General features: G+C 50.0%; 3 protein-coding genes across 4 annotated transcripts in view; 1 reads left to right on the top strand and 2 right to left on the bottom strand.

Annotated features, from left to right (window-relative positions):
* Window positions 1-27: 27 nt before the first annotated feature.
* Window positions 28-7052, bottom strand: CUEDC2 (CUE domain containing 2). Of its 2 annotated transcripts, none has more exons than XM_033131389.1 (9): window positions 6910-7052; window positions 1909-1995; window positions 1413-1556; window positions 1257-1318; window positions 1043-1170; window positions 775-957; window positions 566-627; window positions 429-489; window positions 28-346 (listed from the first exon to the last, which is right to left on the bottom strand). In XM_033131389.1, the coding sequence occupies exons 2-9, from the start codon at window positions 1980-1982 to the stop codon at window positions 200-202; spliced, it is 861 nt and encodes a 286-aa protein (XP_032987280.1). In that variant the 5' UTR covers window positions 1983-1995; window positions 6910-7052; the 3' UTR covers window positions 28-199. The 2 variants fall into 2 exon arrangements, with proteins under 2 accessions (XP_032987280.1, XP_032987281.1); XM_033131390.1 differs by having other exon boundaries at window positions 1909-1992; window positions 6910-7031.
* A 2273-nt stretch (window positions 7053-9325) lies between these two features.
* The window catches only part of MFSD13A (major facilitator superfamily domain containing 13A), a 28298-nt gene continuing 15492 nt past the window's right edge, over window positions 9326-22131 (top strand). Inside the window, exon 1 of the mRNA XM_033131304.1 lies at window positions 9326-9375. The gene's annotated coding sequence lies outside the window, so the exon portion shown is untranslated. The remainder of the gene's footprint in view (window positions 9376-22131) is intronic.
* On the bottom strand, window positions 17105-21326 carry C16H10orf95 (chromosome 16 C10orf95 homolog). Its single transcript, XM_033131306.1, has 2 exons — window positions 19746-21326; window positions 17105-19489 (listed from the first exon to the last, which is right to left on the bottom strand). Exon 2 carries the CDS (start codon window positions 19430-19432, stop codon window positions 18767-18769), a length of 666 nt encoding a protein of 221 aa, XP_032987197.1. The 5' UTR covers window positions 19433-19489; window positions 19746-21326; the 3' UTR covers window positions 17105-18766.

Here is a 22131-nt window from a genome sequence, read left to right as displayed (position 1 = left end):
TCTGAAGCAGAAATGACCAGAATGCACTCATCTTCTGGGGCCACCTTTACTGTGCAGCTCCAAGAGGAGGTTAACACTGTGGGGCAAGGAGGTAAGAGAAGGGATCAGGAGTTAGGGCGGGCCCTGTGGGGGGGTGTAGGGCTCCTGCATCCCTCTGGGATCTGAGCCTAGAAGGCTCTAGCAGAGTCCGGCGAACACCTCAATGGAAGCGGTATTTTCTGGCTGGCTTGAGGTTGATGTATGTGGCCTTCATCTCCTCGGCCTCAGGGTTCCGCACATCTTTGAATCGCTCCCCCTTGGTGCTCACTACCTGGTTGTCAATGTATCGGATTAGCTTCTTGGGGGCCTGTCGGGGAATCAGGCAGTGAGTAGCAGAAACCAGAAGATACTCGTATCCATTCAACACCCCTAGCAAACCCAACTCTCACCTCCTTGGGAGCCATGGGCCGGTGAATCTTCTGATCCTCTGCGCTATCCACCATCATGTACCTGCCAAAAACTGGCTGCGTGAAGCTCCTGCTACCCTGGGAAAACCCTTTAAGTGCCCAGCCCAGCCCAGACTCACTTCTGCAGAATGAAGGACTTCAGCTCATCCTTTTGGGGGCCTCTGAGGCGCTTGGGCGGGTCCTGCAGAGAGGGGAAACCTGCTCTAGACCCTAGAGCACCAGCCTGAGAAGCATTTGGCAACAGGCCAGGGGCAGGGGCTTAACACTAAGGTGGAATGTAGCTGGGGCTACAGGGCTTGCAGGGGAGCGGGGCTCTAGCAAAGCATACCTGGTTGGAGCCATCCCAGGCTGTAGGCCCCTCCTCCTTCCCCTCTACCAGCATCTGCACAGCTTCTTCCAAGTCCCCCCGAGCTTTGGCCAGCACCCACTGGGCCTGCTCCACCGAACAGGTAGGGAACACTTCCAGGAGTACATCCACCCCTGGCAGCAGCTCTTCCTCAGCGCCAGCTGCCTGTGGGCATAAATGTAGAAAAAAGGCAGTACTTCCTCCTTTCCTGCCCCCTAGCTCCCTCATTGGTCCCCTCCTGTCTCAGTACCTCATCTTGGGTGTCCCCAGCAGCAGGAGAAGCCCTGGTCTCTTCTTTGAGCTTTTCAGGCCGCTGCAGACGCTCTGAGGAGATGAGCACCTGACCTTGGACCTCAGAACTCTGTGGTTGCAGGTTCTCTTAAAGAGGCAGAGGGAGCACCAGGTTTGCTAGGGCTTTGGGGAGGGGGTTAATGAGTCACCCAGTACCCAATCCCCAGACTCACCTTTGTTCCTGGCACCACTCAACTGCCCTGAGAGCTTCTGCATCATGTCCCCTATCATATTCCTGAAAAGACAAGGAGGGTGGTAAGAGGACAACTTCGCTCACCCTCCACAGTCAGCCGGCTCCCCCACCCGTCTTGGCCCCAGCCAGGCCTCACCTTGGGATGTGGGCAAAGCCAGGCACATAGGCCTCCATCATCTCCGTGAAGGCCTCCATGTCGAAGTTCTCCTCTGACGGGCCTGAGGGGCCCAGGTCCTCCAGGACCCCGAGCACATAGGAGAAGATGACCTCATCCAAGCCACTGCAGGAAAGGGACAGGATAAGCTGTGGGTAGGACTTAGGCTACCACCAGCACCCCCGTCTAGCCTGAGGCTCTAGCCCTAGGCTTCATGGGGTCCATGAGCCAGACCTCAAGCCTTAAAGCCAGAGTATATCCCACCCTCCCTCCGAGCTTTGGTTTCCCATATGTCCAAAAAGGGTGACGGACAGGATATGAAGTAAAGCCATACCAGTAAATCATAACCAGCCCTCCCCCAGCTCAGGAATAGGGCCGAGGGTTCCCACCCCAGTCTCCATTGGCCAGGGCCCAGAGTACTGCCCAGCAGCTCCAACCCTGGCCCTAGCATGACCCTTCTAAGGAGAGCTGCTGCTACCTGAGGTCAGCCTCTGGGAGGTGCGTCCGGACAAAGGCAAGGAGGGCTGCGCCGACAATCCTCTCCAGCTCCATTCTCTCTCCTCTTCTGAAGGGACACAAGATGGAAGTTTCTCAGGCCCTCTCCTGCCTGCCCCTACTCACTAACTCCTCCCTCCTGCCCTGTTGTGGAAACCATTTGTTGATGTTGTCCACAGCTTCCAGGTCTCCAGCCTTTCCCCGCTGCCTCAAGCAGAGCCACAGCCCCCTCCCTGCCCACTTCTCCACCTCCTCCAGCCCAAGACAGGGCAGGGCACTGTCTCAGGAGAAGAACTCCCTAGTGGCAGTGTCCCTTGCCCCTCCCCCTGACCTCTCTCCATCTCTCCACCTCATTCGCCAACAGCAGGCCCCAGACCTCGTGGCAAGAAGCCAGGGTCTTGGGGTCACATGCCTCCTGGCCGAGGAATCCCATCATTGAGAGGGCCACTTGGCCCCCAAGTCCAACCACAAGGGGCCCATTGTCCAGACCCCCAAGGAGCAGTCCTCAGGACTGAGCATAGCCCTTCCCCCACCCTGAATGGGCCACCCACCTCTGGCACAAAGGGGCTTTTCTGGCTCCGGGGCCCAGATAGGAGGGTAAGTCTTTCATAAATTCTCTCTTCCTGCCCACTTCTCGCTCTTCCAGCAGCTCGGGACTATCTCCCAAGGACCTTCCAACCTCCTTCCCTAGGCCTGCAGAGCCCTACAAGGTCTGGCCTTTGCCCACCTCTCCAAACTCCCTCCTCCCTCCTCACTCCACTCCCACCCCATGAGGCTCATTTTCCTCAAACTTGCCCAGCTTCTTCCTACCTGTCTTCTCCAGCTATCCACATGGCTCATTCCCTCACTTCCTTCAGGGCTGTGCTCAAATGTTGCCTCCTTAGGGGGACCTTCCCTGACCAACCTACCAAAATAGGTATTCCCCATACTCCCTAATCTGTTATCCTGTTTTATTTTCTATATAGCATTTACTACAGCTTAATGTTATTTTAGGTTTGTTTGCCTATTGTCTGTCCTCCCCCATAGAATGTAAGCTTCAAGAAAAAGGAGGTACAGGACTGGGGGGGGGGGGGACTTTGTCTTACTCATTGATGTAACCCTAGCACCTAGAAAAGTACCTGCACTAGTAGGTGCTCAATAAATACTTACTGACTTATTTCATTCCCACCTCATGTGCTTGACTCCCAAGTCTGTACTGAGCAGTCAGGAACACATAGGTGGTAATGAAAGGCTCCAGACCCATAGGTTCAAACGTCAGCTCTCCATTCCTCAGAAGATTCAGAGGCACCTCACATTCCATCTACTCCAAATTCACTATATCCTTCCAATCTGTGTACATTCCCTCTCCAAATATGCACCTCCTCCTGTTTCACCGGCTCACACAACCACTCACTTAATCAGTTGCCAACCCTGAAACTTGGGGATTACCCCTGATTTCACCCTCTTTCAATCTCAGCTGCTGCACTCAATCAGTCACCAAGTCCTGCTGACTCTATTCCCTCATTCATCTCCATTCTATCTGCTTTTCCCCAACTCTAGTCTGGTTTCTGTTCCAACATCTCTACCAAAACTTATCAGGCTAAGGTCACAAGTTACTTTTTCAGTGTTTGCTCTAATTAGGTTGAACCCTATGAGCTTGCCAATATTGCCTGTTTTTGATCTACAAAATAAAAAAGAAAGAAAAAGGCAATTTCTTATGGTTTCCCCTAACATTTGCCCTTTCAAACAGCACCAATGTTGATTTCTGAGGCATCACACTTTGTTTCTCTTCTACCTCTTTGGCCATTTCTTCCCAGGCTCCTCTCTCTGTCCCCCTCTCCTCTGCTACCTTCCAAATGTGGCAGCAAAGCCAGGCGCAAAGCTGCTCCTCCTCTGTCCGCACTCTGCACCCTCTCTCTCTGGAAGATCGCCTCTGGGCCTACATCTTTACGTACCAACTCCATGTCACCAATCCCCAAATGTCCAATCCTCCGGTCCAGAGTCCCCTGTTCTGAGGTACACACCTGTACAGCTACCACTCTGACACCTCCACGTGGATGTCTCAAAATGACATTCTCCCAAGTCTTTTACTCCTCCTCGAGGCCATCCTCGGGAAATGCATGTCCATGCACCCAGCTGTTCCTGCCACAAGTCTGGGAATTAATCCTTGCCACTATCCTACTTCCTGCCTTCCCATATCCAATCAGGCACTAAGCCCTGACCATTCTCTCAACAACTCTACTTTCCTCCATCTCTACTCCCACTCTGCTTCATCTCTTCTTAACTGCAAGAGCTTCCTAATCCTTCTACCCACTACCATCTTTCTCCCAACAACCTGTTCTCCACAGAGATCACAGTTGTGGGATCTTTAGCAAAAATCATGTTTTTCCTGCTTAAAATCTGTGACTTCCCACTTTCCTTCACATAATTCCAGATTCTTTTTGTGGCCTTTTGATTCAGGGCCTTATACTTGCTTACATCTCTCTACCTTACCATGTACCCTCCCTGGATCACTCCCCTCCACTCCGGCTTTCTTTCAATTTGCCAACCTTCAAGCTCTTTCATGGCAAGGCCGTCTGCACAAACTGTTTCCTCTGCCTGGGCAATCTTCCACCTCCACCCCTTCACTCATCTAATTCCATCAGGTCTCAGTTTATAATTTCCTTCCTCAAGGGATGCTGTCCCAGACCCTTTAGAACTGTTTTGGTCCCCTCCACATTACACCCTCATTGCAGACTACCCTTTTCCTTACTTAGCAGCACTTTTTTTTCCCTCCAGCTTTTAAAAATAACTATTTGGGCAATGTTTAATATTTCTTCCAGTTGTTTCATGAGGGCAGGGATCACACACCTGGCTTATTCATCGATTTATTCATACACTCGGTATCTCCAATGAAGACAGATGCTCATCAAATAGTTACTCCCCACTTTACAGATGAAGAAACTGAAGCTCAGTGGGTTTAATGACTTGCCCGAAGTCAGCTAGTTTGACTCTGGTAGTAAAGATTTAAATCCAGGTTGCCTCGTTGAGTGTATATTTTAGGGGCTGCTCTGGGATGGATGGGGAATATCAAGACTTCTAAGTAGGTTGGAACAGCCCCACCATCTATGATCAGTTTCCTGGTCCCAAGTGTAACATAGAGTTGCTGTGACAGCACAGGGGTTGCTTTGGACAGCAGGACTGAGAAGCCCTAGCCTACCAGGGGGATGCCTGCCTCTTGCTCCAGACCCTAATATGGGTCCCGAGGAGGAGAACTGCTCAGACCAGGCATAACAGATCCCGTCATGCAGTTCCCCCAAGATGTAAGCCCCCTATGGAGACCGACATCTACCCTGGTTACATCGAATCCTGGCTGCTCTCAGTTGCCTGGCAACCTCTGTTGGGACAAAGATCCATGGATGCTGCATGAAAGCCCAATTTCTAGGAAAGAAGCTCTCATGGATGTGTCTGATGCCTCTAGGTTTCTAACCAAGGTCTGAGGGCCAGGGAGTTGTTATTGGGAAACTCTTCACTTTGCCTGAATAAAATGTCTTGCTCCCCCAAGCTTTTGCTCTAGCATGTCTCTCAAGTGAACACCCTCCCTCCTCCTGTTCTTGGGCTGCCCAAATTCTACCCAACCTTCAAAGCTCGCCACTTCTTTCTTTCACCCTTCTCCATCCCACTAACCTTCCTGGCATTTCTTTCCTGCCCAGAGGCTTCTCCTCTAACATTTCTCCCTGATTTGGGGAAGCTGCCACCTGAGCAGCCGGCCTTCTCCAGGTTAAGAACATGATTTTCACGAGACTTTTCAAATTCTGGATGCAGCTCACACAGCCCCATTACTTCCTGAGGCCTCTAAATCAGGAATCACTGGTTAGTGGAGCCATGAAATGTGATTGTCATCCTGTCATGAGTCCTATTTAAACACCTCTGATAACAGCATTTACTGACTGCTTACAATGCACCAGGGATTGTCCTATGTACTTTACATGTATTAACTTACCAAATCCTCACAATAACCTTATAATTTTGATTATCCCATTTTACCCAAAACGAAATGGAGGCACTGATAGGTTAAGTAACTTGCCCAAGGTCACACTAAGTTACTGGCAGATTTACACCCAGGCGCACTGGCTCCAGAACCTTCAGTTAACCACTACACTACATCACCTCTCACAGTATAAATCCTCCTCTCCTGCTTGGCTAGCTCTCTTGCCACCCTCAGAATGTCTGTTCACACCCTTCTCCCCACTCAGAACACCTTTCCTTTTGCCTCATTCTGCAGGACTCCTTTCTCTCCTGCAGCCAACTCTGGCTGCCCCATCCTCACTGTCCCCAGCTGGCCTGAGGGCATCCCCAAGACCAGGCCTGAACTCTCTAGAAGCTCCATACAGACTCTCTGGACAAATTTAAATGATCCTGAGGGAAAAAGTACCATGCTGTTCCCTTAGGGTGCGGAAGTGCTCAAGGTGGAGGGAGAGCAGAAGGCCATGTGGGAGGAGTCGTCCTGGGAACCAGTGTGGAAGAAGTCCTGGGGCACTCATAAGCTCTACCGCCCTATGAAGCCCGGCTCCTGAGGCCCTAGTTCCATAACGCGAATTCCAGAGGACGTCATTGTCCCCCGACCCGCAAGTCAGGTCTTAGAGGCGCCAAGGACACTGTGGGATTCCGGCGTCGAAAATCAGGCGGGAGAACTAACGGGTGGAGCGGGGAACACAGGAAGAGGGACCATAATTATGGCTGACTACTGAAGCAGGAGCTCCCTAAACAAGCTAGCGGGGTACCCGCAAGGGTCCAGAATAGCGGGACCGAGGGCATAAGGATGCGGTTGCGGCCCTGGGGGACATAGGACGAGGGAGGCCTGAGCAAGCTGGGGTGTGCCTTAATATAGGCCACGGCGAGAATCAGAGATGGGGGTCCGGCGGTCCCCGGGGAGTACCGTGGGGGAACGCACAAGGCAGGTACCCTGGGCCAACGCTCTCCGCGACTCTCCTAGCCCTGGGCCGGGGGCTGGAGGGGAAATCACCTGTTCGGTCAGGCGCCGCCGGCGACTTGTCCCGCGCGGTGCAGCTCTCATCCCCCAGCCCCACCAACGAGATCAAAGGAGGGGCCCAGAGCGGTTCCCTTCCAGAAGCACCGAAGTAGCCATTTTTGAGAAGGGCAAGTGCCCATAACTGGGCGGAGCTTCTGCTCTCACTCTCATTTGTCTCCGGGTTTTGGACGGGCTTCCGCCGTGGCCATTTTTGTTGCAGGTAGGGAGGAGTTGTATGTGGAGGTCCCGCCAGTGGATGCAGTCGCAGTGGCTGAGTGTATCCCCGCCTAGTTCCTTATCAATTGTCAGAGACCTAGAACCTTTCGACCCCACCTAGTGTCTGTCCATCCGCTTTATTTCCTTGCCCCTAAGTCTTTGTCCTCTAATCCTATAGCTTTTCCCCACTCTCCTTGTCTCCCCCATACTTCTACAGACGCGGCTCCCTGGTTGGATCAGGGGACTTCTCCCAGATCTGGTGTTCCTTCCTAAATCCACGTGTCTCTCCCCCTTTCTGTCCAGTCCAGGTTCAAGCCCTGTAGTCACCCAATCAACTCCTAGGTGCTGACTTCCCCACCATATGTGTTCCCTTTGGATTCCCTTAACAGAGGTATCTCCCCAAGATTAGGATGGGTTACAAGGTCTGGGTCTTGGGACCGTGGAGCCTGGTTTGGATTGGGGAGAAAGAAGCAAATGCTCTGGGTGAGGATCATCTTGAGCCCAGATTTAGGATGGCCTGAGGTCATGCTTATGGCTAATGCCTTCAAGTCCTTGTTGGCAGAGCTTGTCATTTAAGACAGGAGAGCTGAACTCCAGGACCCAGCAAGGCCTCAGCTTCCTCTTTCTGCTCCTGCTGCCTCAGCTTCTAGGTGCTACCTTGGGGGGAAGTCCACAGCCATCTCTTCCCAGGAACCCCGCAATGGGTCATGAAGGAAAGAGTCCCCTTCAAGGATGGAACTCATCAATCAGCAGGATGAGCCACTTTTCAGGGCTCGTCTCCTTGTAGAGTGCTGGGAACGAGAGACTGTCCATGCCCTCAGTAGCTCACAGCCCGAGGTAGAAAGTCCCATCCTTTCATTTCCTCTAAGGACTTGAGGCAGTGCCAAAATATGGAGAAAACAGGGATCACTGCTCCCTGTTCCAGCCTTGACCCTCACTGCAGGTTCCCACCGTCCCACCAGTGTCCCTGGCCTCAAAGAGAGCACAATTGGCTGCTGGGGAAAGGGGACAGAAAAGGGGAGGAAGGAAGGAGGGAGCACATTTGTCATTGTGTCTCCCATAAACAAACTCCTGCTGCCAAACTGGTGCTGCTGAGGTTATGAGGGGTGGGGTGACAGCCACTTTGAACTCGGGCCAGACAGGCCCCTGGGAAGGGGATGATGGGTAGCTCCATCAGACCTCTGCCAGCCCTCTAAAGACAGACCATCCCACCCCTTCCTTCCCCCCCCGTCCCCCCCGCACCCCCCCCTGCGCCTGCCATTGCACAATACAAGATGATGACTCTTCTCTCCCTACCACCCCATTACGAGAACTCTGAGGTTTCCTCAGTAGAGCTGTCCCTAGTTTTGGCCCCAAACCCTTACCGCCATCCCTGACACTGCAATCCCCTCCCCCACTGCCTGTTTCTTGGATGGCAGTTGGATGTAGTTAGATATCATCATCAGAAAGAACTTCCTGAGCTTTTGGGGACGGATGATGGGAAAGACTTCTTAGGGGGAGCCTCTCAATTCCTAGCTCAAACTCTGGAGGGTGACAACTCTGTGCAGCAGGGTTCAGGTTCTGGGGTCAGAGGACAGAGGGTAGGCAAAGGAGAAGGACCACCACAGAGGCTAAGACACACACAAACTGTAAGGTAAGCGCTCCAGGGAACATTTGTCCTGCTGGGCATTCCATAGCTGGCCGGACCTTAAGCCCCTTATATTCCATCCCCTCAGCAATCAGTCTCTCCCTCCCCAAGATGCGAACAGACTCTTCCTGCCCTTTGGGTGCTGCTTGAAGCCACACAGAGTGAAAGGGGGTAAAGTGATGCCTCCTTTCTCCCCATTTCCTCAAATGAATTTTGCAGCTGGTGTTTGGGTGCCTGGGTCTCCTTAGTTGAGTGGAAAAGCTAGAAGCCTGTGCTTGAGGAATTGGGCTTGAATTAGGCATAAAGGGAAGATTTCCCAGACATTAAGAGCAAAGAAGGAACACAGCTGGCTGGTCTCAAGGGGTGAGAAGGACTCAGAGACTGAGGTGAGGAAGGAGACATTGGAAGAATGAGGGGAAGGTCCCACTCTTGCTTGAGGTCAGAAAGGGCTCTCTGGGCAGTGTGCCCAGCCCTCCCACACCTTCCTCCTTTCTCAGAAGAGCCAGGATGGGGCGGGGGCGGGAGTTGGCTGGGCGGCTGAGGGCCCTATTTAAGGAGCGCTCTTGGAGACCATCACTGCAGAGCCAGTCCCAGCAGCCAGCGAGGAGGCCTCTTGGGTAAGTGTGGGTCCCTTTCTCTCAACTCAAGCAGGGTGAGGGTAGGATGGCTCCTGAGCCTGCTGCCTTGCCTTCCCCTTTCCGGGGAGAGGCTGCAGCTCTGCCTTGTGAATGGGAATAGCACCCAGCCCTCAGTATAACTCTCTAGAAAATGTAAGTGTGTTTCAGGGAAATCTTTCTCCTCTACTCTTCTATCTTTTGGGTACTTCAGATCTTTACTTCAGGTGGGGAGATTTTCAGGGAGCTGGGATTCCTGGGCCTCTATGTTGGGGATTCACATTTTAGAGGTCCCCTTTGGCTCAGGAAGCCCTGCAGTCTCTAGAGAGACACCCTTCTCAGAGTACATGTTCTGGCTCTTCTCCCAGCTCCTGACCTCTCCAGCTTCACAGCTGGTTTCACCAGGAGCACATCTGGGCAGGAGGCACTGGGACTGACTTGGCAGTACCCCCAGAATCCCTGCCATGGTCCTGAGCCCCTTCCCCTCATATCCGACATCAGTTTGTTTGGGAATTTAAAGAACCTTTGCCCCTTTTCCTAGCAATGGGCCCCTATTTTTAGCTTTAAACTCAAATCCTCCCTGGAATAAAAGGAATCTTGAGATCCCAGTTTCCTTATCTGATCAGTCCTGGGAATGGGGGAACGTTCACAGAAGACAGCATGGGAGGGCAGCATCAAGGCTGAGAGACCTTTGCCTACCTGGCTCTGAGAACTGAATTCCATAGGCTGTGAGCTCTAGCACATGCCCTAGGGACTCAGTTCTGGTGCCCGGCTGGGCTATGCCATCAACGCTGAGGCTGTGGGGAAGCTGCGGCTCAGGCTCACGGCATCCCAGCCAGGTGCTCCTCCAGGCACCCATCTGCCCACGGGCCAGATCTTTTAATAACTGCAACTTGTGCTACTCTTCTGCTCAAAGATTTCAGCAGCTCCCCAAAACTCCTGACCTTGCCATTAAAGTCTTTCATAGTGTGGCTGCCGGTTAGCTTTCAAGCCCGATCTTCCAATGAAACCCTGCTGCTTCCTGCTTCTGCTGCCATGGTTTTTTTACTCATGCTGATACCTCCTCTGTCCTTCCCGGGACACCTTCCCATTACTATCTGTTGGAATCCTATACATCCTTCAAAGCCTCTTTCAGATGCCTCTTCCAAGAAGCCTCTCTCAATGCCCCAATAGTGCACATGATCTCTGCAAATCCTCCACTCTCCCCTCCATCAGGCTTGAGTTGTGAGCCCCATAGTGTCTAGTCCAGTGTTTTGCACATAGTAGCCTTTCAATAAATGTTCCTTGAATTTTGCTGAGTGTGTCTCATGTGTGAAGAGGCAGTTTGGCCTAGAGGTTAAGGCTGCAGTCAGATTTCCCAGGTGCCTCCTCCATGTATGACCTTGGGTTAGTTGTTAAACTTCTGTAGGCCTTGGTTTCCTCCTCTGGAAATGGGAATAATTATATTTACTTCAAGGTTTTGTGACAATTAAACTGAGTTGATAGTTTCTCTTCAGAGCATCAGCACAGTGCTTGCACATAGTAAATTTTGTTATGTGAGGTTATGTGAGGTTATGATTCTTACTGTGCTCCCTTGAGTAGAATATGAGCCACCCAGTTGAGAGGTAGGATATGGCTTAAAATTGGTCAGTCAGGGTTCATTTAATGAAGGGCTCCAGACCAGATGCCAGGGTTGGGTAAGGCTGGGGCAGGGCCAGGAGAGGGAGGCCATCAGTATCAGGGTTTGGTGGCCCAAGACCTGCTGAGATCTAGGACAGGACCTCTGGATTCCCACCTACTGTTTGACCTGAGATGAGTCACTCCCTCTCTCTGGCCTCGGTTTCCCAGCATAATGTACATTGAGAGGGTTGGACCAGGTGACCAGCAAGGTCCGTGGCAGTCCAGATGTTTTATGAGTTCTAAGCGTCTAATGTTAAGTTGAAAGAGAAGATCAAAGAAAGAAGCATCTAGGCTCTCTGCGGGGCTCCCTACATCCACAGGGCCTGGAGCAGCCCTGGGGTTTGGAAGTACAGGGCATGCTGGACTGAGCTGAGTGGCAGCACCCCCTTCAAAAGCCTATAATCAGAGGATAGGAGTAAGCTTGTGTGCAGCCTATGGGCACTTCCAGGGCACAAGTGGAAGCCTTGGGAGGAATGTCTGTGAGCAGTGTGAATCCTCAGAGAGGGAGAAGTTGAGAGACTTCAAGGGTCTGGATCCGAGAGGCTAGAGAAGGGGAGACAGCACACCTTATTTGGTGTGAGATGCACAAACCTGCTTTGTTTCAAAAAAGATCTGAGGAGGCTTATAAGCCTGAAAACAATTCTTAAAGATTAAAACATCAAATCTGTGCCATAGATACGTAGTACATTTTAAATGTGTATCCTTTTTGACCCAGAGATTCAATTTACTTATTGCTTTTTTTTTTTTAGTTAGAAATTATTTCAAACTTATAGATAAGTTGCCAGAATAGTGCAAAGAACTCTTGCTTACCCTTGTACCAGATTTAACAACTGTTAAACTTTTGCCATGTTGCTTTCTCTAACCTGTAGTCCTTATTCAAATCTTGGCTACTTGTCCCAATAATGTCCTTTACAACACTTTTCATTCTGGTCTGAGATCTAGGATCGTGCATTTTATTGTTTTCATGTCTCTTTAGTCTCCTTTGACCCAAAACAGTTTCTCAGCCTTCCTTTGTCTCAAATGTTCCATTGACATTTTTTAACAATAAAGACCAGTGGGGTTGTATCTCAGTTTAGGTTTATCTGATGTTTCCTCATGATTATACATTACTCCTGAATTGATGTTGTGTTTTCTCAGTTTAACTCAGAAAGCTCATGATGTCGATTTGTCTCTGGTAAAGAATAAATATTCAAGACCCTCATTCAAGACGGTTAAGAAAGACTTCATTCAAGAAGGAGTTGCTGCAATGGGGTTAAAGTGTTATACACCAGTTTTCCCTACTATACTAGGTTACTATTTTTTACTTTGTAATTCATAAATACCTTGTTGGAACATACTTTAACCTATATTATATAGTGTTTCTCATCAAGCTTTCATCCATTAATTTTAGTATCCATGAATGATTCTCCTCTGAATCAATTACTGTGATGGTGGGGAATGGTGACTTTCTAATTTCATCATTCCTTCTACTGTAAAGAAGAACTTTCATATTTATTTATTTAGATAATATTAGTATGGACTTATGGATCCCGATTTTATTCAGTAGGTTATAATCTGTTACTGTGATTATTTGTTTTGATGCTTAAATCATTTCTGATTTGGCCAGTGGAAGTCCCTTCAAACTGGCTCCTTTCTCTTGTACCTTCCCTGTCACAGCCTTGGAATCAGACATTTTCCTTTTAGTGGAGAATGGAATTTAGAACCAGAGATCGGGGCGCTGGCTGTGTTTGTTGCTTCTAGGTTGTCCTTGTTCAGTGATTAATTTCTAATTTTAAGACTTTAGATTCTACAATTTGACATTTGTATTTGTGGACAAAGCTACACATTCAAGGACATTTGTTTTCTCATCACCCTCACTACTTCCAAGTAAGACAAAGCCATCATCTTATTTTGCCTGTGTTATTTCAAAAGGCTCCTAACTCCTAACTAATCTGCTTATTTCCACAATGGCCCCTCTACAGTCTCTTTTCCATACAACATCCAGAATATTTTTTTAAAAAGTCTGATCAATTTGCAACGATATGGACGGACCTAGAGAACATTATGCTAAGTGAAATAAGTCAGATGGAGAAAGACAAATACCATATGATCTCACTTACATGTGGAATCTAAAGAATAATGAGCAAACTAATTAGAAACAGTCTCAGAGATATGGAGAAAAAACTGAGGCTTGCTAGATGGTTGGGGGGTGCGGATAAGGGAGAAGGTGAGGGGATTAGAAAACACAAATTGGTAACTACAAGATTGCTGTGGGGATACAAAAGTAAGTTTGGGGAATATAATCAATAATGTTGTAAAGATTTTTGGGGGGCAGATGGACATTTGTCTTATTAGGGAGACTGCTTCATGGATGGTATAAATGCCTGACCACTGAAGTGTACACCTGAAGATGAAGTTGAATAATACTAAATGTCAACTATAATTTAATATATATATAGTCACAGGATGTGGAGTACAGCATAGGGAATAGAGTCAATGGAATTGTAATGCTATTTATGATGTCAGAGGGGTAGTAGATGGCGGGGGGGGGGGTGTTATCTCTTTGTGAGGGGTGTAAATGTCTAACTAGTACATTGTTTTGTACACCTGAAACTAATTAAAAAAAAAAGTCAGATCACATTCTCCCCTGCTCATAATCCTCTACCTCTAAGGATAAAATCCAAAATTCTCAATATGGCTTTAAGGCACCTCAGGATCTGGTTTCATTTCCAACTTCATTAACTACTTTTTCGCTTGCTCACGGGACAACACTCCAGTCAGAGTTGTTGTACCTGTGTGGGGACGGAATCCCAGAGAGGAGTTTCCAGGCTCTTGGCCTCACGTGGAAAGGTGCGGGCTCCGGTAGTAGATGGCCATCAGCTGTGACCTGTTGGCCATCAGCTGTTAGCCATTGGCCACTGATATAAGTGCTGTTGCTGAACTAGCAAGGGCAGATTGCACTTAGCAAGGGGGTTGGTTGCTTGGCGGAGAAGCGGACGGTGGATTGCGGCCAGCAAGTGGGCTTAGCAAGTGTGGATGGCAGATTGCAGATTGTGTGGATCCTACTTCCTGTGTCTCGCCCGGCCGCCAGTGAGACTGGGGTGCAGAAAGACCCCTTGTTGGGGTAGTGGCGGATGTGTGCTTTTGTGTCTCAACCAGCTGCTATGGAGAATATAGTGGTATAAGCCCCTATCTATGGCTCCGTTGGTGTTTCTTTTTGGCCTCACCCATATTCCACGTCCTTATGCGGGGAGTGGGAGCTGAGACCCCGCACGACACCCTGCATGACACATGGTGCAGCGAGCAGGGTACAGTGCCGGCCAAAACTCTCCAAAGGGCAGTGGAGCAATTTGTGCGTATGAACACTGTCTCCAGAAGCCCATGAGGAGCAGCGCGAGGAGCAGCGCAAGGAGCAGAAAATGCGATCTGCCAGGGAGAAACGTGACCCCGTGGTGAATTGGTGGTTCTCTCAAGCCTCCGGATGGCACGCCACCCTGTTGGTCAAAGCAAGTGTCGTCTGCTTTTTGGTGGTCTGCTGCTGTGGGCTCCTAGAGTTGTGGACATTTTACACCGAGGCCACCACCCCGCCGGACACCTGGCACTGCAAGCAGAATTCCAGCCAGGTAAGAATGATGTCTGACCCTGGGCAGGAGTACATGTAGCCCCCCACACAGTGTGTGGTGCCTGGTGGCCACTGTTCTCAGAAGTTGGACCCTTGAGGAGGGGTGGGAAGATGTGGATGGTTCTCCAGTCAGCGTAGGCCGGAGAAAGCGAAGGTCGCTGCGGCTGTGTGGGCTGGGCAGTGCGTGCTGAGGCAGCCCAGGTGTGAGACTTGTGATCCCAGGAGGAAACGCTTGCTGAGTCCTCCGTGGAGGATGCGGGTGAGGTCAAGGTCGTCCCTCACCCCCAGGTTGGGGAGGACTTGGAGCCCTCGCCCTGTGGAGAGGGCACACATTGTGAGGCCAACGCACAGCCCTGGCAAATGACTGGAGACTCTGGGGAATTGAGTAAGGTGATGCCACCTGTGTACGCTGCAGTGCCTTCCATCCCTGATTTGACTGTTTGCTTGGGAACATACCACCATGTAGTGGAACTGGCGGATGTTTGCTTCCGGCCGCCAGCGAGACTGGTGTAGGAAGACCCCTTGTTGGGGTACAGGCGGATGTTTACTTCCTGTGTCTTGACCCTCCGCTGTTGAGAATATGTGAGAACCCTGGCTGTGCCCAGGAAGTTTGGCTGTGCCCAGAAAGACTGACAGTACCCTGAGAAACCCTGGTTGTGCCCAGAAAGGAGGTGGACATTGAGGGACACCCCCTGGGACATTACTTGAACTGGACTGAAACTTTTTCTCGTGAATTGGGTTCCTGACACAGGACCCCTCGTGGAAAATGCTTGTCGCATAGATTGTGAGATGAGAACCTGTAGGGGTGGAGTGTGGGGACAAAGTCTAGAGAGCAGTTTCCAGGTTCTCGACCTCACGTGGAAAGGTGCTGACTCAGGTAGTAGATGGTCATCAGCTGTAACTAGTTGGTCATCAGCTGTAACCGGTTAGCCATTGGCCACTGATATAAGTGCTGTGGCTGAACTAGCAAGGGCAGATTGCAGTTAGCAAGGGGGTTGGTTGGTTGGCGGAGAAGCGGACGGTGGATTGCGGCCAGCAAGTGGGCTTAGCAAGTGTGGATGGCAGATTGCAGATTGTGTGGATCCTACTTCCTGTGTCTCGCCCGGCCGCCAGTGAGACTGGGGTGCAGAAAGACCCCTTGTTGGGGTACTGGTGGATGTTTGCTTTTGTGTCTCGACCAGCTGCCATTGAGAATATAGTGCTCTGAGCCCCCTATCCATGGTTCCGTTGGTGTTCCTTTTTGGCCTCACATGTCCTGCGTTCTGGTGCAGGGAACGAGACCAGAGACCCTCCATGACAACCTGCTTTTCTCCCCTAGGTATTCAAATGACTTGTAAAGGTCTTTATTAGTCTCCATTCGAGTCACCTCTTCCCTAACTATTCTACTAAACAGCATCCCATCACTTACCGCTATCTGACATTAAATCATATATTCACCCATTTGCTTGTTGTCTCTATGTCTCTACATTGCACCTCTAAAGTAAGCTCCATGAGGGCAAGGACTTTTTTGCTTTCCTCCTGTAGCCCGTGTCTTGAATACTGCCTGGTGTATTGTGGGTTCTCAAATGCCTATTGAGTGAATGAAGATAACTTTCACTCCTTGGGGCTTTGGCACCCACCATACCCTCTGTCTGGCCTCCCCCTCACCCATCTCTTTGCATGGCTAGCTTCTCCACACTCTGTAGATCTTAGCTTAATGTCACCTCCTCAGAGCTTTCCCTGATTACCTTATTCTAAGTTCCACTACCCCACTCACATTTTCTATGTTAGCCTCTTATTCCTGCTGTAGTACTTATAACAACTTCCATTTAGTCTGTTGCCTGTTGTCGCATTCCCATTTCTCCTTACTAAAATGCAAACTCTGTAAGGGCAGAGACTGCCATGGCTGTCTTATTCACTACTGGATCCCCAGGGCCTAGAATAGTTGTGGCAATTAACAGGCACCCAAGAAATTTGTTGGACTTCTAATGGCTAAAAACTGGAAGGAATCCAAATGCTATAGAATATTGGATGGCTGTTAAAGAATGAGGTAGCTCCATGTGTATAGGCTCGGAATGATGTCCAAGGTATACTTAATGTAAAATACAGCTGGCAAAACAGTGAGGTTCTTTTCATGTAATTAATACCAAGTGCCCAGAAAAAATTAGGAAAAAAAAAAGTAGATTGGCCCCCAGTGACCATGTGGAGTTGAGGGATGTTAGAAAATATTTTAACTTCCTATTTCCTATATTTCTGTATTGCAAACTTCTTTTTTATTTTTAAGATTTTACTGGGGAAGGGGAACAGGACTTTATTGGGGAACAGTGCGTACTTCTAGGACTTTTTTCCAAGTCAAGTTGTTGTCCTTTCAATCTTAGTTGTGGAGGGCGCAGCTCAGCTCCACGTCTAGTTGCCGTTGCTAGTTGCAGGGGGCACAGCCCACCATCCCTTGCTGGACTCCAGGAGTTGAACTGGCAACATTGTGGTTGAGAGCCCACTGGCCCACGTGGGAATGGAACCGGCAGCCTTCGGAGTTAGGAGCACGGAATTCCAACCGTCTGAGCCACTGGGCCAGCCCCAAACTTCTTTTTATTAATCACTAATATTTGAGCACTTAGTAAATGCAAGGCACTGTGGTAAACATTTTAAGTGCAGGACTACACGGCATTTTCGCAAAAAGCCTTATGAGATGGATCCTAATACCACCACCCCCATTTGCAATTGGTTCAGGCACATTAATTTACCTCAGGTCACACAGCAGACCCATCACACTATACTAACTCCCTGTGTTTTTATAATTAAAAAATAAAAATAAAAAGGAAAGGAAAATAAGATGAAACTAGGGTAACAGCTTAGGATCCAGGCTTTACACAAAAGATGCTAAGCAAATATGGCTCTAGGCTCCCTAAATCAGGGCAAAGAGAAACATATGATCAGTTATGAGATCCTTAGTGCTTCAAAGATAAAGCAAAACAATCACCAGGAGAAAACCTGTCCAAAGTGCTGAGGTTTGAGAGAACTTCTCCATGAAGCTCATAAACACAGCAGTGTTCAATCAAGTGGTCCACAGCTTCAATAATGTACCTGGATACCCAGGTAGCAGTTGGCCAGCTACAAATGGAAGTTCAGTAATAGCAACTCCACAAGAAGCCAAATTTATACAGCCTGGGTATCAGATCTGGTGGTCTGGCTAGACCTATAGTTAAAATTGGATGGATCTCCAGCAAACTCCCACCATATTGCAAATTCAATCTATTAAAGACTAAGTAGCAAGTATCAGGAGACGAGAAGTGACATTCATCTTAAATTTCAACACTAGTGAATTTTCCAGGTAGGCTGGGTTGTTTTTATACTTCTTTTACAGATGAAGAAACTAAAGCTCTGAGAGTCTAGTTACATGATAGAAAATGTCAACACCAGCTCTAAATCTATGTGTTAAGTATCCCTTCCCCAGCCATGCCTGCCACCCACATTTCAACTAAAGAACTTATACCTTCAGAATCCTGTGGCTGCAGGACGGGTGTCATCCTGCACACTCGAGGAAAATGGTGAAGAAGAGGCACACTTTCTCCAGAGGTCCACTCCAATCCCCCCAACTTCTTGTGCCCCGGGCAGAGGAGTAAGGCTCACATTCCACAGATGAGGAAACACCCCCACCTCCAAACATAAAAAACGATCTCACACCATACACTTGACTTCACTCATTTATTTTCTTTTTATTACAAGCTGGGGACAGGTGGGCCCTTGGCTTGGGGAGTTTGGGAAGCTTTGCTTGAGGGAGGAAAGAAAAAGGAAAAGTCCGGGCTTATTGCAGGGCAGGTTTCTAAGGGGACGATAGGGAGAAGGGAGGGATGCGAGAAAGGGTTCAGGCCCTTCTTCCACCCACACCCAGGCTTCCCAAGCCCAAGCAGAAGGAAAGAGTAACAGGACACGCACCCAGAGATGTCCTCCAGCCCTTCTCGCCCTTCCCCCACCTCCAGCAATAACTTAAGAGAAATCAAGGAAGTGCACGAGACGGGCTGCAGTATCTTGGTAAAAAAGCAAAAAGACAGGTGACAGGTGTACCCAACTACGACGCACAGCTGTCTCCCTCCTCGCCTGGGAGGACATCTGCGCGTGTGCTCCCCCAGCCGGTGGCCAGGCCCTGCGGCGCCCTCAGCCCAGGCTTTTCCTCTTTTTCCGGCCGCCGTGCTCCGCCGCTGCCCCTGCTGGGCTGCTGTCGCCGCCGCTGCTGCTGCTGCTGGGGGACGCGCGCAGCAGTCGCCTCTGCACACGGTACTCGGGCTCACCGACGCGCGGCGTGGCCTGCAGCAGGAACTCCCCTCCGCGGAAGGTGACGCGCACGTCAGTGCGCGGGTACGTGCCGTACACGCGCCGCAGCTCCCGGTGCACGAAGTCCGGCAGCTCCCGGCGCGGGCCGAGGGTGCGCTCTACGCGGCCCCAGCGCAGCTCCAACCCTAGGCTGCTGCCCTCTGGCCACGGCGCCCAGCCTTCGGCCACCGCAGTCCCTGCTGCCGCGGGCGACTGCAGCGACGGCCCCGGGTAGCCGGACGCGGGGAACGGCGGGCGCAGGGCCGCGGCGTAGGCCGGCGGGAAGGCCCACCAGGGCAGCATGGCCCCCGGGGACGCGCCCAGGCCGTGGAAGCAGTGGTATTGCCGCGGGGCCATCCAGTCGCCCGCACCCAGGGCTGGGGGCCGGCTGCAGAAGTTGTGGGCCTGGATGGGGGGCAGTAGCAGGGGGCCGGACAGGTAGGTGTAGGTGAGGGGCTGCGGTGGAGGCCAAACGCCTTCCCCAGGCGCCAGGCAGCTGTATGAGTACATCCTGGTGGGAAGCTCAGGCAGCGCGCATTTTTACTGGGTCCTGGTCCTGGGCCAAACCTGTGGTGGGGGTATGTGTGGGTACACTTTGTTCTCATGAACACACTCCCTGTCCCTGGGGCCTCATATTCCCGGGCTCTGGTTCATAGCATAGCCCTTGCGTGTGTGCATCCTGGTTTTGGGGAGCACTTCCTACGGTGTTCAGCTCCCACCTTCCCTCTTGTCCCAGGGCTGGGACTGACCCCTAGGCTCGCGGCAGACAATAAGGACCCAAGGCCTTTTCAAGCCCCCAGCCCTGAAATGCTCTCCCACTCACTTGTTTCCTTCAGCTGTGAGGAGTTGGTCCTCAGCATTTGGGGGAACCAGAGAGGTCCAGAGCTGGACTCCTTTCCACCACTTTTTAGTTGAGCTTCTCTCCCCTCCGTGCCCTGCTTCAGCCACGCCTCCTGGTTTCTAGGCAAAGGAAACATCGGCTGGCCAGGAGCCAGCCAGCCAGTGTCTACATTGGGTGAGCCTACTGGTCGTACCAGTGATAAACTAAATGCTGAGGCTTGTGCTCGGTGATGCCCGCACAACTGGCTCAGACTCACACAGTCCGTTGTGGTAAGGGAATATTTAACCCCATGTCTCTCTCAAGATATTAACCTTACCACCAATCTATGCTGGGGCTTCTTTCTGGCTATCTCACAATCTTCCCCCTCTAGAATGTTACATGAGAACTTCAAGTTCTTAATAACTGTGTGAAGAACATGATGATATCATTCTCATTTAATAGATAAGGAACCAGAGACTCAGAGAAGTTAGGCCATATTCCCAGTGTCACACTGTAAGTAGCACAGTGGGATTTGAACCCAGTGCAACTGATTGTAAAGCCCAGAAGCTAGTTGGGGGAAGCCAGAAAGATTGTTTCATCCAGATGGGGTGAGCCCTGTTTGAGCTCTAGTCCCGTCTTACTGCTGGTTATAACGCTCCACCTCTCTCCTAGAGGGGTGACTGGTTGTTGCTGGAAGATTAAAACTGATGCCCTCTCCCAGCTGCTGGGCTGCCAGGCTGTCATACTTTCCTTCCCCCTTCTTTTGACTCACGTGGCATTACGAGTAATCCCCATAGGTTCTCCTAGGTTCTCAGCATTTGTCAATGCCCAGCTACCCTCTGGGAAGGTCTCCTACACTTACCCTCACCCTCCCACCCCCAGGGTGTCCATGGCCTAATCCCTGAGAACCTGTGAATATGTTACATGGCAAAGGGGGATTAAGGTTGTTAATTAGCTGACCTTAAAATGAGATCATCATTGATTATCCGTGTGGATCCAGTATAATCACAAGCGTTTTTAAACATGGAAGAGGGAGGCAGAAGAGTTGGAGTGATGTAATATGAGAGTTGGCCAGCCATTCTGGGCTTTGAAAATCTGGAGGGGGATCGTGAGCTAAGAAATGCAGGCAACCTCTAGAAGCTGGAAAAGGCAAGAAAATGGATTCTCCCTAGAGCCTCCAGAAAGGAATGCAGTCCTGCCAACACCTTGATTTTAGTCAGTGAGACCCATTTTAGACTTCTGATCTCCAGAATAAGATAATAAATGTGTATTATTTTAAGCCATTAAGCTTGTGGTAATTTGTTATAGCACCAATAGGAAATTAACACACCTCTCTACTCCTGTTGATGATTTTGCCCCTCCCTCCAAAACCCAACACATGAGGAATGTCCAAGACTACCTGGAGACTGATCTCATCCCAGCATGGAGATCAATGATGGACCGTGTGGGACGAGCCAATTTCTCCACCTGTTCCCACTCATCGATGGGAATCTGGTCATTACCAGGTGGTGGGGAGATTGTGAAACCAAGCTCAAGTTGGAGCCTGGGAGGGTGAGGAGCCTGCATTTTAATAGTGGTCCCAATATGCTTGCTGAAGACCTCTGCATAGACCTCTGCATCCTCTGGGGAGGGAGTTTTCAGACAAAATGAGAAAAATAAGAACCAAGCTGTGAATTTCTCAGCATTCATTTACCTTGATTCCAGTAACAGCCCCAGATTTTTGGGGTCCCACACTTTACTCTCAGTAAAGTGGTTCTGGGGGAGTTTGTGCTATTGCATCCTTAAGTTAGGGTGATTTAGGGCTAAACCAATCAGCACTGTCATCCCTCTGGCTATGGTGATTTTTTCTTTTTAAGGGTGGCCATGTGACTCAATTTGGGCCAATGGGAGCCAGTCACAGAACTTTGTTCTCTTGTGTGGAGGGAAGTGCTTTTTTTCCTCTGGACAGAAATTCAAAAGAATGCAATCTGGGTGGAGAGGTGAAGGCCTGTCTGAGCATGGAGCCCCAGAAGTGGAGCCAAGGGACAGAGAGAGTGATTTGGCCCTGATGACATGATTTGAATCCTGGACTTCAAAGTTACACAAGCCAATAAATTTCTTTTTTCTCCTCTAGTTTTATTGAGCTATCATTGATGTACACTGCTGTATAAGTTTAAGGGGTAGAGCATAATGACTTGACTTGCATATATCGTGAAATTATTACCAAAAATTTAGTTAATGTCTATCATCTCATATACAAAAAGGAAAAGGAAAAAAATTTTTTGTGTGTGATGAGAACTCAGGATCTACTAACAACTTTCAAATATACCACAGAGCAGTATTAACTATAGTCATCCTGTTGTACATTACCTCTCTAGTACTTATTTATCGTGTAACTGGAAATTTGTAC

Source organism: Rhinolophus ferrumequinum, chromosome 16, assembly GCF_004115265.2.
Source record: "Rhinolophus ferrumequinum isolate MPI-CBG mRhiFer1 chromosome 16, mRhiFer1_v1.p, whole genome shotgun sequence".
Taxonomy (NCBI): Eukaryota; Metazoa; Chordata; class Mammalia; order Chiroptera; family Rhinolophidae; genus Rhinolophus; species Rhinolophus ferrumequinum.
Note: the sequence above shows the minus strand (reverse complement) of the source record. Positions and strands in the feature narration are given on the sequence as shown.

Bases quoted from the DNA above. Each gene is read 5' to 3' on its own strand.
- C16H10orf95 (XM_033131306.1), bottom strand. From the start codon at position 19,432: ATGTACTCATACAGCTGCCTGGCGCCTGGGGAAGGCGTTTGGCCTCCA.
- CUEDC2 (XM_033131389.1), bottom strand. From the start codon at position 1,982: ATGGAGCTGGAGAGGATTGTCGGCGCAGCCCTCCTTGCCTTTGTCCGG. The intron at 1,319-1,412 runs GTGAGGCCTGGC...TTGTCTTTTCAG, and splicing joins GGCTTTGCCCACATCCCAAG to GAATATGATAGGGGACATGA. The intron at 347-428 runs GTGAGAGTTGGG...ATTCCCCGACAG, and splicing joins GGCCCATGGCTCCCAAGGAG to GCCCCCAAGAAGCTAATCCG.